Here is a 14,630-nt window from a genome sequence, read left to right as displayed (position 1 = left end):
TATGTCTATTTTATCTTTTAAAAGAATTTAGGTTAATGCCTTTAATATTTAAATTATATTTTATTGCTCTCAGGAGAACATCATCAAATTTCAGGTCAGTTTTTATCAAGTGCTCATACCTTTCTTAAATCGGTAGAACACAATGATTTTAAAAGTTAAAATCACAATAAGCAATAAATTATATTTTTCCAAAACTAGGCTATATATCAGTATCCAAGTAATCCACGGATGTATTCTTTAAACAAAGTTAAATAAAGTTCATATGCCTTTCCATATGACTATGTATTGAACCAAAATGAATACTTTTGGAGCCAAAAATATGTTCACTCCAATATAAAAATGTTGAATGTGTTTTACAATCCTGTGGGATGCTGAAATCGAATTGTGGGAACCTACCAAAATGAAAAATGCTGCTCCATCCGCAGAAAGTATGAGTCTATGAAAGAAAGTGCTTTCTCTCTTAGCCACTTAAAATTATGACATGTTCACTGAGTTCTTATCATAGTGTAAAATTCAGCAGAAGGGTATGTTTGCCAAAACACATGAGGATGGCATTGTGAGGATAATGTCCCTCTTTTTCTCGACTTCATATGTGTTCATCAGATCCTTCCAATATCTTAGCTAGTTCTCATCTTCAGCCACCTTGGGATGGATTGATTTAGGTAACTACCTTCAATTCAGTTTTCCTCTGTTCACTTTCTCTGCATGTCTGATAAAAAAATTTAAACAAATATTTGCTGGGTGCCCATTCAATGCTCAGCCCTGTACTAGGCATTGGAGATACACAAATGGTTAAGACATAAGTCATGTTGCCAAACGTTGTAGTCTCGGATCTTTAAAGAATGTAAAGTGTGAGTTTGGTGTGTGGATTCCATTCTTTTTGGAAACAACATGGGTTAGAACAGGGAGCATCTATATAAATAGTTGGCACTGTGGGTTGCTCTGCTACTCATTATGTCACTTTGCATGAGTCGTTAAAAGTATCTGGGACCCGATTTTCTCATTTGTGAAATAATTTCCCCAGGCTAAACTGTCTTCCACTACATCCTCTAGCACTGTCCTGAGGCAGTTCTGTAGCACCTGAAACCCTATATTAGCAGAAAGATGACTTGCTCATCTTTGTAGCTTCCCAAACTGGCATAATATCTGGAACATTTGTAGATGTTCAAAAATATATTTGTTGAATAAATGACACCCAATGATAAAATTCATTCATTCATTTAAAGAGTAGACTCTTCTTTCCAAATTGAAAAGTCATACATGGAGGCGATAAAGAAAGCAAACAAAAGGAGAACTTCTCTGACCATACTCAGGAGTGACAGGCCCAGAGACCAGTCCTCTCCTTCCCCCATTTTGGCACTTCTGTCCCAAACCACGGTCATAATCTGAAGTTCTCTGAAGAGGACTCGACTTCTGCAGGATACATTTTAAAAACCACTAGATTTCATCATCTCTTAGGACTAGTCTTAGAACTACACAGTTTAAAGTCAAGTACAGTGAATAACATTTAAAGTACTGAAATTTGATCTCCTAAATTGCATTTGAGGAACCAATGATTCCTAAAATGCTTGCCTCTCCCAAAGTGAATAATTTACGCATAAGAAGTTGCTGACAATTTAGTCCACAGTAGACTTACCTTAATCTGGGAGAGCAGCAATTTGCCCTCGTAGGGTGGTGGGGTTACCAGCCCTTCTCGCTTATTTCTGGGTGTTCTCTAGTGCAAGGCAGGCTAATGCAATCCTGGGAATAATTGATTGCTGTCAGTTAACCCCAAGAAATAAGTGTGTGGCCTGACACCAAATAAAAGTGTCTTTTGCTTCTGGTTATTTTTATATGTCAAAACTTTATAGAATGTCTTCATAGAGAAGCTCAGTTTAAACTAAATGGAAAACAGACCTTCACTTTTATCTGAGTCATGAGGCCGTCCAATTTTAAAATGCAGTCTCTGTTACAAGCATTCGTTCTTCTTGGACCCTTGACTCTACATGTTGCAACATTTGCAACAGGTGGATGTCAATTTAAATAGTGCTGGCCCCACTGATTTTCTCGGTGGCCAAGGGAAATTCCTAAGGGTAATCAAGGATGTATGTGATTGTCTTAGGTCTTAAATGTTTTAGCATCACTTAAGTCCATCAATCAAGTTTTTATTTTGAAGTACATACATACATATACATGTAAATAACTTGGAGAAAAGTTGCTAATTTTCATGACTCGGTATTATATTTCTGCGTTACCCAGGGAGAACCTACTCATACATACACACACCCCAGCACAAAAAGAAATCAATATTGATTTGGCAATCATACACTTTCTGAGATCACTAGATACAGTTATTATAAAACTGGATAATTTCCACATATTTCGTTTATTCAACTTATTCCCCACAATGTAAGTCTGGCATAAAGTCTGAGGAATTTCTCATTGAACTAGTGTACTTATTAGTCATCTGAAAGATTTAAAAGTCAGCTTATATTTCAATAGTCTTTTGGACATTATTTATAGACCACTGCATTATGTTTATTTTGTTGGGTTTGGGAACACCAAGAAAAACTAACCTATGTTACTTCTGCACCCCACATAGCTAAATTTAGTGTGGTGTGTTGTGTAAGGAATTAAATTTTGAAGTGGTAGAAATGTGAAAACTGAAGATGGGAGTTGACATTTACACATGCCTTTATTGAAAAATAGTCATTTAATCTGAAGTAGACCTATATACACTGGGCTTTTTGAGTATGGCTGAAAACATAATGTTTTTCCATTTTGAGATTGCGATACAGGTAATTTAAGGTTACTGACTTTGTTCCTTGTTTAAGCACTGTGCAAAAGGCCTGTTTAATACATAATTTTAGGAGGCCTTGACAACGAGAATTAAAAACGCAAAAGTTCAGGGCCGGCCCGGTGGCGCAGGTGGTTAAGTGTGCGCACTCCACTGCTGCGGCCCGGGGTTCGCTGGTTCGGATCCCGGGCACACACCAATGCACCGCTTGTCAGGCCATGCTGTGGCGGCGTCCCATGTAAAGTGGGGGAAGATGGGCACGGATGTTAGCCCAGGGCCAGTCTTCCTCAGCAAAAAAAAAAAGAGGAGGATTGGCAGATGTTAGCACAGGGCTGATCTCCTCACAAAAAAAAAAAAAAAAAAAACCCAACACAAAAGTTCTTTTTTTTTTATGATTAGCTAGGGGGTCCAGTTGGAGATGATATATGCTTTAGAAGTGACTGAAGAAGAACTTTTTTGCTGGCGCGCGTTTCTCCCGCTCTTCCTTTCTTTCTCTTTCTCTCCCCTCTTCTCTCTCTCTCCTCCCTCTTCTTCCTTTCCCTTTTTGTCCCTCTCCTTCTTCCATTCCTCTCTCCCTCATTCTCTCTTTCTCCATCTCTCTGTTTCTCTCTCTCTCTCACACACACACACACAACAATGAATGAGTCATACTCTCTATCAAACTGTCACGCAGTTGGAGGGTAAGTGAGGAAATTCATCATGAGTGTTTCATTATAAAGTAACTTCATCTCTGTCTGATAAACAGTGATTCAGGATGACATGATAACACAGGTTGTTGCTCCGAGACTGAAATATGATCATCTGTGTTTTTACAGCATTCCTTTTTTGGAAAAGTCTTAAAAATAAAAGCTCTCCTTTATGTTAAGGATTTTTTTCCTCTACGTTAAGCGGCACAGGGGGGTGTTGAACTCTTTGAAAGCCCGTTCCCATTTAACTGTATACCAAAGGAGAATCCTGAAGCCGAAAGTACAGCAGCCTTTGTAATGACAGTAAGTGAGAAATAGGTTAACTCCAGCCAGTTTCAAGGCAGAAAGAGACATCTAAAGAAAATTACCGTAATAAACAACTTCCTCCTCTCTTTGGCAAAAGGAGATGATGGGGTGGCAGGAGACCAGGTGGACGGCACATTGATCAATGAGATGACAGTGTGTGAGCACCACTGACCAAGTGTTACCTTCTCATCTCGCTCCTTCCTTGTTGACCCTGCTGTCTGAATTCTCCCCAAGGGAAAGGGGCTGAAATGAGTAAAGATGTGCCTTAAGATACAATCGGTGTAAGGGAAAGGAGATTAGCCAAGTAGCGTGGCCTGAGTGAAGACACAAAACACAAAAGAGGCAAAGAAGGAATGGAGAATTAATTCAGAACAGATGATATAAAACTCGGACTCCTGAGGACGATTCAGAGGTGCTTTAGCGATGCCACATCATTTGTCTAGATTGCCATTTGCTGTTTGAAGTTCAGGCCTCCAGTTAATTCATGGCAAATACTTTGGTGACGGGTCGGAGAACACTGTTTCTCTGAGGAATGCTGATGAGTTGAATTAGAACTGTAGTCGAGGTTCAACATGTCAGCCCACACCTTTGAAGCTGCCTAATAGATGCGTTTCCAAGTCCCTGATCAGGGTATTTCTGTGGCTGTCTCTTGTCAAATCCAACTCACTCACACGTAATAGCAATGATGATACCTGGTCATGTTCTTCAAGCTTTGAAGCGAACAAGAGGGCAAAGACAACCGGCTGATTTTTAACATCACAGGCTTCCAAAAATCACGGGGACTTAGAAAAACATGAATTTCCATCATAAAACTATCCCTTCTCTGAGTTAGTCAACATTAGCATAGGGTGCAATTTGAAATTTATTGGGAAAGGCCGATCTATAAAGCATATTGTATTTCAGTTGTTAAAACAATAGTTAAACTAAACATTTAAATGCAGGGAAAATGGATTGAGAAGATTAAAAAGCATAGATGCTTACATCAGATATTAGCATGTTCAAGAAGCAAAACTTTCAAGTTTCAACCCAATCACACAATGTAAATGTTATAGCATGCTATTGAGTCCCAGTGACAAAATCTTTTCAACAGTTCATCCAGTTTTTAGAATTTCAAATTAGAATCCTAGACATCGTGTTTCAGAGCTGTCATGAGAGTTAAGATGTCAAGTTTTGGAGTCAGATAACATCAGAGACTTGAGTCCCAGTGTTGCTACTTATTAGCTATGTGACCCTGTGTATTGGTTTATTCATTTACAGTATTGGGATATTAAGAGCATTGTGCCTTCCTCATAATGTTTTTACCAACTTTAAATGAAATAGTGCATGTTCAGTGCTTTGCCTGGTATACAGTAAGCACAATAAATATTGCTATTATTATTTTAAAAGCAATCAAATGCATTATTTAAGACAAGAAACAAACTTTCTAGCATAAAATAAAAAGCCAGTCTTTGAAGCCTATCCATAACTCTTTAATTTCTATGAGAGAATTAGGACAACTCCTTTAAAAGAAAAAAACGGCCTTAAATAACGAAACAAATATAAAGTTGGTTGGAGGCATTTATAGTTTTAATATTAAAAATGGGAACAAAAGAAAGAAAGCTGTTTCCCCAAGATTATTCAGTGTGTCCTTTGTTTTAACTTTGTGTGCCCTAAGCATAAACTGCATCCCCCTCCTTCAGAGGGCAGTTGGTAGAGTCCAGCCCCGTCTGTGGTTTTCCAACTTAAGAAGCTGTAAATTTTATAACTCTGCACCCTGCGGTCAAAGCTGCTGAGTGTTGTGTCTGAAGTCAGGTGGTTCTTGTGTTAAAGGTAGACATTAAGCAGTTCTGCTGAGGACCTGGAAGCATTTAAGGACGTTGCTTGCCAGCTGTAAATTAGAGACCCAATGCCAGTTGGCTGGAATATTTTCTGGACTAAGTCCAGTTAAGTAGACTGAATCACTGGCGGTCTTTCCAAATTTGTGCATTTAACAGCTCAGCTGTACAGCCTGACGTGCAGCGTGTGATGGTTCAGAGCAGCTTTATTGTGATGTTGTGCTGTGGTGGGGGGTGGGAGGGATGTGGCGTTCCCTTGCCCTGGAGGGTGTTTGTCTTCTCCACCAGTGCTGAAAAAAGTTACTGACTGCTCTTGACAAAGTAACTGAAAATGTTTTAAAATAGACACGAATGATGGGAATTATCGTTTTCACTTTACGTGTTGTCCTAGATAGGGTCCTCAGCAATCACAGAGGTAATTAGAATATTAGCTGTGTGGTTATCATGCATCATCCCAAGATCCTCCTGCTTCCCAGCTCCGGAGGGGACAGACTGTCTGTGGTCAAGATGATGGTCATGGTCACACTGAGGTACGTGGGTATAAACTAGCCATCAAATTGGGGCTATAGTCTCTATCTAGGAAGAGCAGGTAAAGTCATTGTTAGACCACAGGGTAGTTTAGAATTTGGAAAATTTTAAGTTATGTCTTAAAACTTAAATGCAGGTGAGGCAACCTCAAGCTCAAGGTTGGGCAGGGCTGGCTTCTGCAGAGTCCTCATGCTCAGAAGGGCCCTGTGTTTGTTTTAATGCTCTGCTGTCTCCAGCCTGAAATTCTTCATTTTTTTGAACAATGGACCTTGCATTTTTATTTTGCACTGGGCTCCCCAAATTAGGTAGCCATTCCTAAAGATAGGATTGATTTTTTTTTTTTTAACAAAGTCCAGTCTCTTTGAGGACAGGGGTGAAGAAGGGGCCACCAGAGAATCTATTAGCCAGGTGGATAATAGATCCAAAGGATTGACTATTTGTCACCATCAAACAGTAAGAGATGAGATGACTGCTGTGTATTCTGTTCTTGGTCCCTTTTTTCCTCAATACAGGATAAAGAAAAGGGCAGAGAATGCCTAAATTATCATTGAGAAGCAAATAATATAATTGGAAGATACTCTTAGATATTTGGTCTTGGTGTCTATTTGTTTAAAGAATTACTCTCTTTAAGAGGCCTTTATGAGCTGATGTTAAAATAAATTCTTAAGTCAGCTTTCTGATGGTTTATATTGTCTTTAGGCTACGTGATTACACATACAACTCTGCATGTGAATTTATAGTTATATAGACATTCCAGTCAAGCATTGAGTCATTTGATTTTTTTAAAATTGGGAGTCTTATTCATTTATACATTCATTGAACGCATTAATATGTTCAACAAAGAAAATATAAACGGTATATCCTATATGCCATTGGCTATAAAACTATAATAGTAATACAACAATAACCAGCTACTATGTATTTTATGAGTTAGTAATTTAAAGTTGCATAATTCTGTTAAGATTTACAGTAAATTGTATAAGTTATTTCTCTTCTTGCTTTGGCTGGATAAGTAAACATCTTATTACCTTGGTAATACGAAATGGATTATTTGCTTTCTTGCTATTAAATATTGAATATTCTGTTTACTGCTGTTCTTACTTTCAGCTCAAGAATTCTTTCAGAGAATCATTACATATTTTTGTTTCAAGTTTAAGGGAAGGGAGGTGGGAAACTCGATATAAAAGTTTGTCCCTTTGTGGGGAATAGAAATCCTCAAAGAGAGCAAATTCTTTTTTGTTGTTTTGTGGGTTCTTTGTTGAAATCATCACCGTGATGCTTTATTACTTAAATGGCAGCTACAAAGCTTCTTTAGGTAGTCGTGGGATTCTCCTCTCCCAATTTCACAGAAATTTTTCCCAATTTCCCTTTGCAGGTTCTATGGCACTTTGTTTTTAAACTCTTAAGTAACTGTCACTGTGTTATTTTTAAGTGTGGACCTGTCTCATCTCCTCCACTAGAGAATATGGCTTCTCCTCATCCCTAGAGGCCATGATCATGGGAATCAGAAAAGATGATGTAGCTTAGACCAGGAAGCAGCAGTAGTAATAGACCAACTTGAGATGTGGTCAGATTTGAGATTTATTGAAAGTAAAGATAACACCATTTCCTGATTGATTAGATGTGGGGTGTGAGAAAAAAAGAGGAGATCAGGGTGCCTCCAGTTTTTTCTTTTGGCCCGAACAATTAGAAAGATTGGGTTGCCATTTTATGAGATCAGGAAGACTGCCCTTCAGGGGACGGGGAGGAAAATCACAAGTTCGATGTTGGCCATTGATATACCTTTTAAACATTCAAATAGAGATGCCCACTAGGCAGTTGAATATGTGAATATGGAGGTCAGAGGATGGGTTTCATCTATAGCTGTGCTGTCGAATGGTAGCCACTATTCACATGTGGTTAATTAAGTTCAGATTTAAATTAAATGTAAATTGTTATTCTTCAATCATACTAGTATACTAGTGCTTATGTGGCTTGTGGCTAGCATATGGAACAACACAGGTTTATAGTACATTATTGTTATTGCAGAAAGTTCTATTGGAAAGCACTAGTATAGAGTTATGAATTTAGGAGTGGTCAACTTGTGAATTGCACTTAAAACCATGGGACTGGATGAGATCATTTAGAGGAGCGAATATAGATAAACAAGAGAAGAGGACAAGCAGTTGGAGGTCACTTTGACATTGAATAGTTAGGAGATAAGGAGGATTCCGCAAAAGGGACTGGGAATGGAGGTCAGCAAGGCAGGAAAAGAACTGAGAGAATGGGTTTCAAATGGTGAAAAAAGGAGGAAGTGATCAACTGTGTCCAGTGCTGGTGATGGGTTGAGTGAGACTGGGCCCATCAACTATTGGATATGACAAGGTGCCCTGGAAAGAGCGGTTTGGGTGATGTGGTGGGGAGGGGTGTCTGATAGAGAAGGATCACGGGCGAATGAGGAACGATGCGGAGACGGAGAGTAAAGCAACGCTTAGAGGGATTTTTGCTATAAAAGGAAATAGTGAGATGGGACACGAGCTGAAGGGATATGTGGAGATAAGATCATGTTTTTCTTAAGACAAGTGATATAATAGCATGTTTGGATGATGTTGGGAATGATCTAGTAGACAGGGAAATTTCAATCAGGCTCAAGAGAGAGGGGTCAGCTATAGTAGTGATCTTAAGTAGGTGAGAGAAGATGGAATCCGGAGCATGGTGGAGAAGAATCTGGATTTAGACAAGAGCCAGGACAGGGCAACCTGGGTAACAGAAGGAGAGGAGAGGGTGTGGGTACAGGTGCAGAAACAGGGTTGACAGGGGGAGCTTGTGTAAATTCTCTTCTTGATGGTAGCATTGATAATTTTTTATGGATATCTTTACTGGAGGCCTGGGGAAACTTGACATCTTGGTTGTTTCTGTTTGCTTAATAGTGATGACACTTTGATCTTCACAATCTAATATTTTTTCTTAAATGTATCCTGCTGTTCACAGCCACATTTTAAAATGTTTTACAGTGAGGGGCCGGCCCGGTGGCGCAAGTGGTTAAGTGAGCGCACTCTGCTGTGGCGGCCCAGGGTTGGCCGGTTCGGATCCCGGGCACGCACCGATGCACCACTTGGCAAGCCATGCAGTGGCGGCGTCCCATATAGAGAGGAGGAAGATGGGCATGGATGTTAGACCAGGGCCAGTCTTCCTCAGCAAAAAGAGGAGGATGGGCAGATGTTAGCTCAGGGCTGATCTTCCTCACAAAAAAAATAAAAATCTTAAAAAAATAAAAATAAATAAAATGTTTTACAGTGAAACCACATGCCATGTATGGCTTAGGTTCTACAGTCTGTCTAAAAGGTGAAAGTAAAATATATATATTATTATTTTGTTGTTTTTTGGTGAGGAAGATCAGCCCTGAGCTAACATCTGCCAATGCTCCTCTTTTTTAGCTGAGGAAAACTGGCCTTGGGCTAACATCCGTGCCCGTCTTCCTCTACTTTATATGGGACCCCGCTTGACAAGTGGTGCGTCGGTGCGCGCCCAGGATCTGAACCGGAGAACCCCGGGCCACCGCAGCGGAGTGCGCGCACTTAACTGCTTGCGCCACCGGGCAGGCCCCGAAAGTAGAATATATTTTAAATGCCTATTGAAAATTTGTTAAACCACTCTTAAGTCTCCAAAATGTATGTCCTTGAAACCCCAAAAGCAAGAACTAACGTTGTTTTGTATTTTCTTGCATTTCTATTGGGGATCCCTTTCCACTATGGCAGAGAATTCAGGATCTAGTTGGAATGCGGCAATAGGTTGGTCCTAGGAAATGGAGATAGCTGAATGGATTTCTTTCTCTATCGCACTTACACTTGAATTTGCCTCCCTTACTTACATGTATGTGTGACTCCACTGTATTGTACTATCATCCTGCCTCGTGAGCCTTAGCTCACTGTAACTCTCATGCATTTCACCTATATTGTACTGCCACATGTGTACATGTAGTGCACTGCATTATATTCTCCCCTGCAAGATCCCGACATTCCTATTACACACAGAAAATAGCAACCAAAAGTGTTACATTTGAGATACTACTTTAATTAAAGGAGAAATTGAGTTGAAATATCAGCGAGCATCAAGATTATCTTCTGAATGTAAAACTTCTCTCAAAATTCTAGTTTGATTATGAATAAAACTCTAAAGTGTCTGTGTCTACTTAATATCACATGAAGACATTAACAGAAACACTGCAAAAATCTCAAATAAGGAAAGCATGCTATTTATTCAAAATGTATGAAATGTTATAACATAATTGAACACATGGTTCCAAGAACAGTTGTATGACTTAGCTGAAAAAAATAAGAAAAGCAAAACTAGAAAGATCCTTAGAACTAAAAGACCCCTAGGACCTTGATTTGGAGAAGGTTTTCACTGATGACTAATGAGAATTTGGCATTTGTCCACTTTAATGATACTACTTGTTTTGTTTTGTTTTTGTTTTGGAGAGATTGAGAGGAATAAAGATACGTCTACTAAGATCTTGGTTAGTTCTGGGTGGCACCAAGATTTGTTTTATTGTCCACACTATGGAATCTCCAGACTCAGCCATAATATTCCTGGAAACGGTTAAGCTAATAGCAAAGTGGAAACCATGTTGTAGCGTCCTAAAGAGTGGCCTGGCATAATGGAGATCCTTGAACAGCTGCCACCCACCCAACTTTAATTGAGGTGGGATCCCACGAGACAGAGATAGAGCCAGGGATTCCTATTTTTAACTGGAAATCTGCTTTGCTTTTGGGCACGAATGCCCAGTTCTGGTGGTCAAGAATTTTCCACAAGACTCATGGAGTGGAAGAGAACCAGCTATTTATATTCATGCTTTGAGCTTGAAAGAAAAAAAGAGAAGACTAGTTAAGAAAAGACAGCATCAGGAAGGGGGACAAATAATGTTTGCCCATATCCGACGCAAGGTGACGTACTGCAGGGTGAAGGCACATTTTGTTAGAGGTCCTAAGTTCTATGTTAAGCCCATTCCCTGAGCCTCTGTGTGATCTCGCACAAGTTCATTCTTCTCAGTTTTTTCCAATGAACAAACAGGCAGCTATGTTATAGAGTTGTTAGAGGAATGTTTTGAGATAATATGTAGAAAAAGCCCAGCAGGGTACCTGGCGCCTGGGAAATGGCAGAAAATGATTGTTCTTAGCTTGGTAGTCAGACCTTAGAGGATCAGATTTATCCTGAGTCCTTGCCCTTTTGAGGTTAAATCCATTCCAGTATATATATTACCAACCTCTACTTCTGATCGTATTTCTTTTTGTCTTATCTGCTCATCCTGGTACACAGTTAACAGACACATTCTCTTTGGACAAATTCTTTTTGGAAATCCTATTGGAAACCTGCTTGGATTCTAAAGTTGATGATAGGCAACTCTAAGTGGGGTATTCTAAGGTTTTTGGAGCGCTTCCCTTGTGCCCAGCTTCTACTGGCACCCAGGAGAAGGATTGTAAGTTGTGGCCCAGGGTAAATCATACGAATGTGTAGATGTAGATTGAGTTTCAACCGTTATCTGTGGGGCACCACTGTGTGTTAGTATCATGCTAAGTTTTCAAGTTTAATGTGAAGGTTGAGACCTCATAATATAAGCTTCTTTCCTTCAATATAATGTTAAAAAATGATTTTTACTTTATTCATTCACTCAACCTAGAGTTGAGGGTTGTGGGCTTACGACAAATGTCAAGTCAGCTTTCCCTATTTAGCATCTTTCTAAATCAGTTTTGATGATATGGAGGTACACATTTTAAAGTGTCATGGGAAAACTTTAAATCAACATAAAACACACTTGGGAACAGTGATGAGAACCAACTTTAAGGTCAAAATGTCATGCAAATATCTTTAAAATGTTCAGTGAGATTTCTGGAATTCCAGAGTCTGACGTGTATCTTGATCTCTGATTTGTATTTTACACTGTCCAGATTCTGATGCAAGGCAAAAATCCGGGGATAGCTTGGAAGTATGCACTTCCCAAGGTCATGAATGGAACTCAGCCAGCCTCAAAAAGGCACATCCACGCCTGGAGTACAGTGCAGTCCGATTGCTCCGTCTCCTGTGGTGGAGGTAGTCGATTTCCTAATTCTGTCTTCCAAGTCTCTTCTTAAAACAGGTTCTTCCACTCCAGGCCTTTTAAATTGCATGGTTTAAATAAGCAACAAAAGAGCTGTCTTTTATGGGAACCATCACTGTAAAAAAGCAAATATTGTTGTACTATTTGAGAATTTTCGTATGTAGAAAAGAACCAATTCTCGCCAAACTCAAGTCATCCACAACCAAAAGTTATACATCTGAAACTTATGGGGAAAAGTATACAAAGTATGTCTATTTATTTATAAATATAAGGATATGTATACCTATATATTTATATGTATTTTTTATTTTCAGCTTACAGTTTAGTTTCTCCCCATCCTGACTTTTCTATTGTTGTAAACCTCCCACTGGGACTTAGAGAAGGTTGGGTCAAGACGAGTGGGAACACGTGTAAGGCAAACTTAGGACGGCCCTCTGAAACGTGGATATTGTATCATTCCATCCCCTCAGGGGCGAGGCCAGCAAATTCTCTCTCAGTAGGAAAATGGATTAAGTCTGAGAAATAACCCTTGTAAGGAGGGAAAAACAACAGCCATCCTGTCAGCGAGGAGAAGGCAGGCATTTTATTTAGATCCAGAAATATCACCTATTTGTATGTAAGTCAATCTTTGTCACACTTGCCCCTTTGGGAAGAAGAATGAAAGTCCATAAATAGGTCCATGAAACCAAAGCATGTAGTTGGTCACACATTTCCTCATATTCAGAGCACCTGGTGACAGTGGGCTGCCTACCGTGTCCTTCCCACTTAGCAAAATGGGGCATCTTGGAACCAGGGACAGGATAGGAATATAGAAAATGAAAAAATTCTTACGTCTGTAAGGCCTATTCTTCAGGTGCCTATGCTAATTAACGAAATATGAGGAAATACTTCTTTTTTAAAAAAATATATTAAATAATTAAAAGGTATTAAAAATATATTCATTTTTTAATAAACATTTTTAAAGCAATATGCTATAAAGATGAAAAATAATCTCCCATAATTCTCTATCGGCAATAGCCAATGTCAATACTGTGTCTAAATCATTCTATTGTTTTTTTTACGCAAACGTAAAAACGTGTGTTTGACATACATGTGGCAAAGGTATCATTTTGTAATCTTTTTTTACAGAACACAAACCATGCTATAGATGTATCTTTATGCTCTTTTTCACTTAGTCTTAGAGCACAAGCAGTTTTTCGTATGTCAAATGTTCTTTGAGAGCATCTGCAATAACTTCCTGGTGTTCCAGGGAGAGCACAGTTCCTTGGGAAGTAGAGAGATTCCACCCATTTTTCATTTACAGGGAATAAACCCAACCAAGGGGAGGATGCTGGAGAAGCGCATTGTGGGATTCCCCTTGCTTTGATTCAGCAATCCCTTCATGTGACTCAAAGACCATGATGGGTGCAAGGTGTATGAGAAGAAGAGTCCAAATGAATAAGTTCTCCAGCAGTAGTAACTTGAGAGAATGCCAGGGTGGTTTAAGTGCCTCCTGAAAGCAAACCTACTTCAACCTAATCGTTATAGCAGGAGTGACTTCATTGTTTCTCGGATTCCATTTTAAGGAGAAGTACCATGTAAATATAAATAAACACAATTGAAAGAGTAGGTAGCATTCCTATTTGGGAAGCTGACAAATACAGTTATTCACAAAACAATGTATGGCTCTGATGAGAAATCCTGAAATGAATATTGAAAGCAAGGCCAGTGGGATGCCACTAAAACAGACAAACAAAAACCCACTCTTAGCTGACAGGTATGAATACATATTCAGTGAGTTCAACTTTTTGTTTATATATGCATCATACTCTTATGGAAGTAGAAGGTGCTTCATGGAAACGCAGAATCTTCGCATTTCCACACGTAATTCACCAATGGCTTTTCTTTGAGGAACCTTTTCCATTAGATGTGTGTAGTGTGAGTTAAAGCTTGTGAGATGTTTCCTTTTACAGCTGCCGTGTTTTCAAAAGGTTGTATTTATTGCTGTATGTTTCTAGAACCCACAGCAGTCTTTAAAACTAAGAAGCTACAAGTAAAAATTATTAAAATATGAAAACTATTATCTCAGGGGAAAGTGGCATTCAAATTAGTTGCAGATTTTATCAAAAGGAGGTGCTATCACACAATATGTGGATTCTGTATCCCCAATAAAATATCAGAACTCTGGTAAATCAGAAGCTAAACTTGGAAACTAAATTGAATTGGTTTTCTATAATTTTCACTTTGTAACTTTTGATGTCTTATTAGGTTACATAAGTGTAAAGGCCATTTGCTTACGAGATCAGAATACTCAAGTCAATTCCTCGTTCTGCAATGCAAGATCCAAGCCAGCAACTGAACCCAAAACATGCAATGCTTTCTCCTGCCCTGCCTAGTAAGTCATCTGACGATGTCTTTCTGGTTATTTTTGTATTTGTATGCCTTTATTCTTCATAGGAAATAAT

General features: G+C 39.0%; 1 protein-coding gene across 1 annotated transcript in view; it reads left to right on the top strand.

Moving 5' to 3' along the window:
* ADAMTS18 (ADAM metallopeptidase with thrombospondin type 1 motif 18) overlaps window positions 1–14,630 on the top strand; it is a 123,804-nt gene that overhangs the window by 97,424 nt on the left and 11,750 nt on the right. The window contains exons 17-18 of the mRNA XM_058528325.1: window positions 12,038–12,179; window positions 14,434–14,560. Coding sequence (XP_058384308.1) covers window positions 12,038–12,179; window positions 14,434–14,560 — 269 coding nt within the window. The remainder of the gene's footprint in view (window positions 1–12,037; window positions 12,180–14,433; window positions 14,561–14,630) is intronic.

Source organism: Diceros bicornis, chromosome 32 (assembly GCF_020826845.1).
Source record: "Diceros bicornis minor isolate mBicDic1 chromosome 32, mDicBic1.mat.cur, whole genome shotgun sequence".
Classification (NCBI taxonomy): domain Eukaryota; kingdom Metazoa; phylum Chordata; class Mammalia; order Perissodactyla; family Rhinocerotidae; genus Diceros; species Diceros bicornis.
Note: the sequence above shows the minus strand (reverse complement) of the source record. Positions and strands in the feature narration are given on the sequence as shown.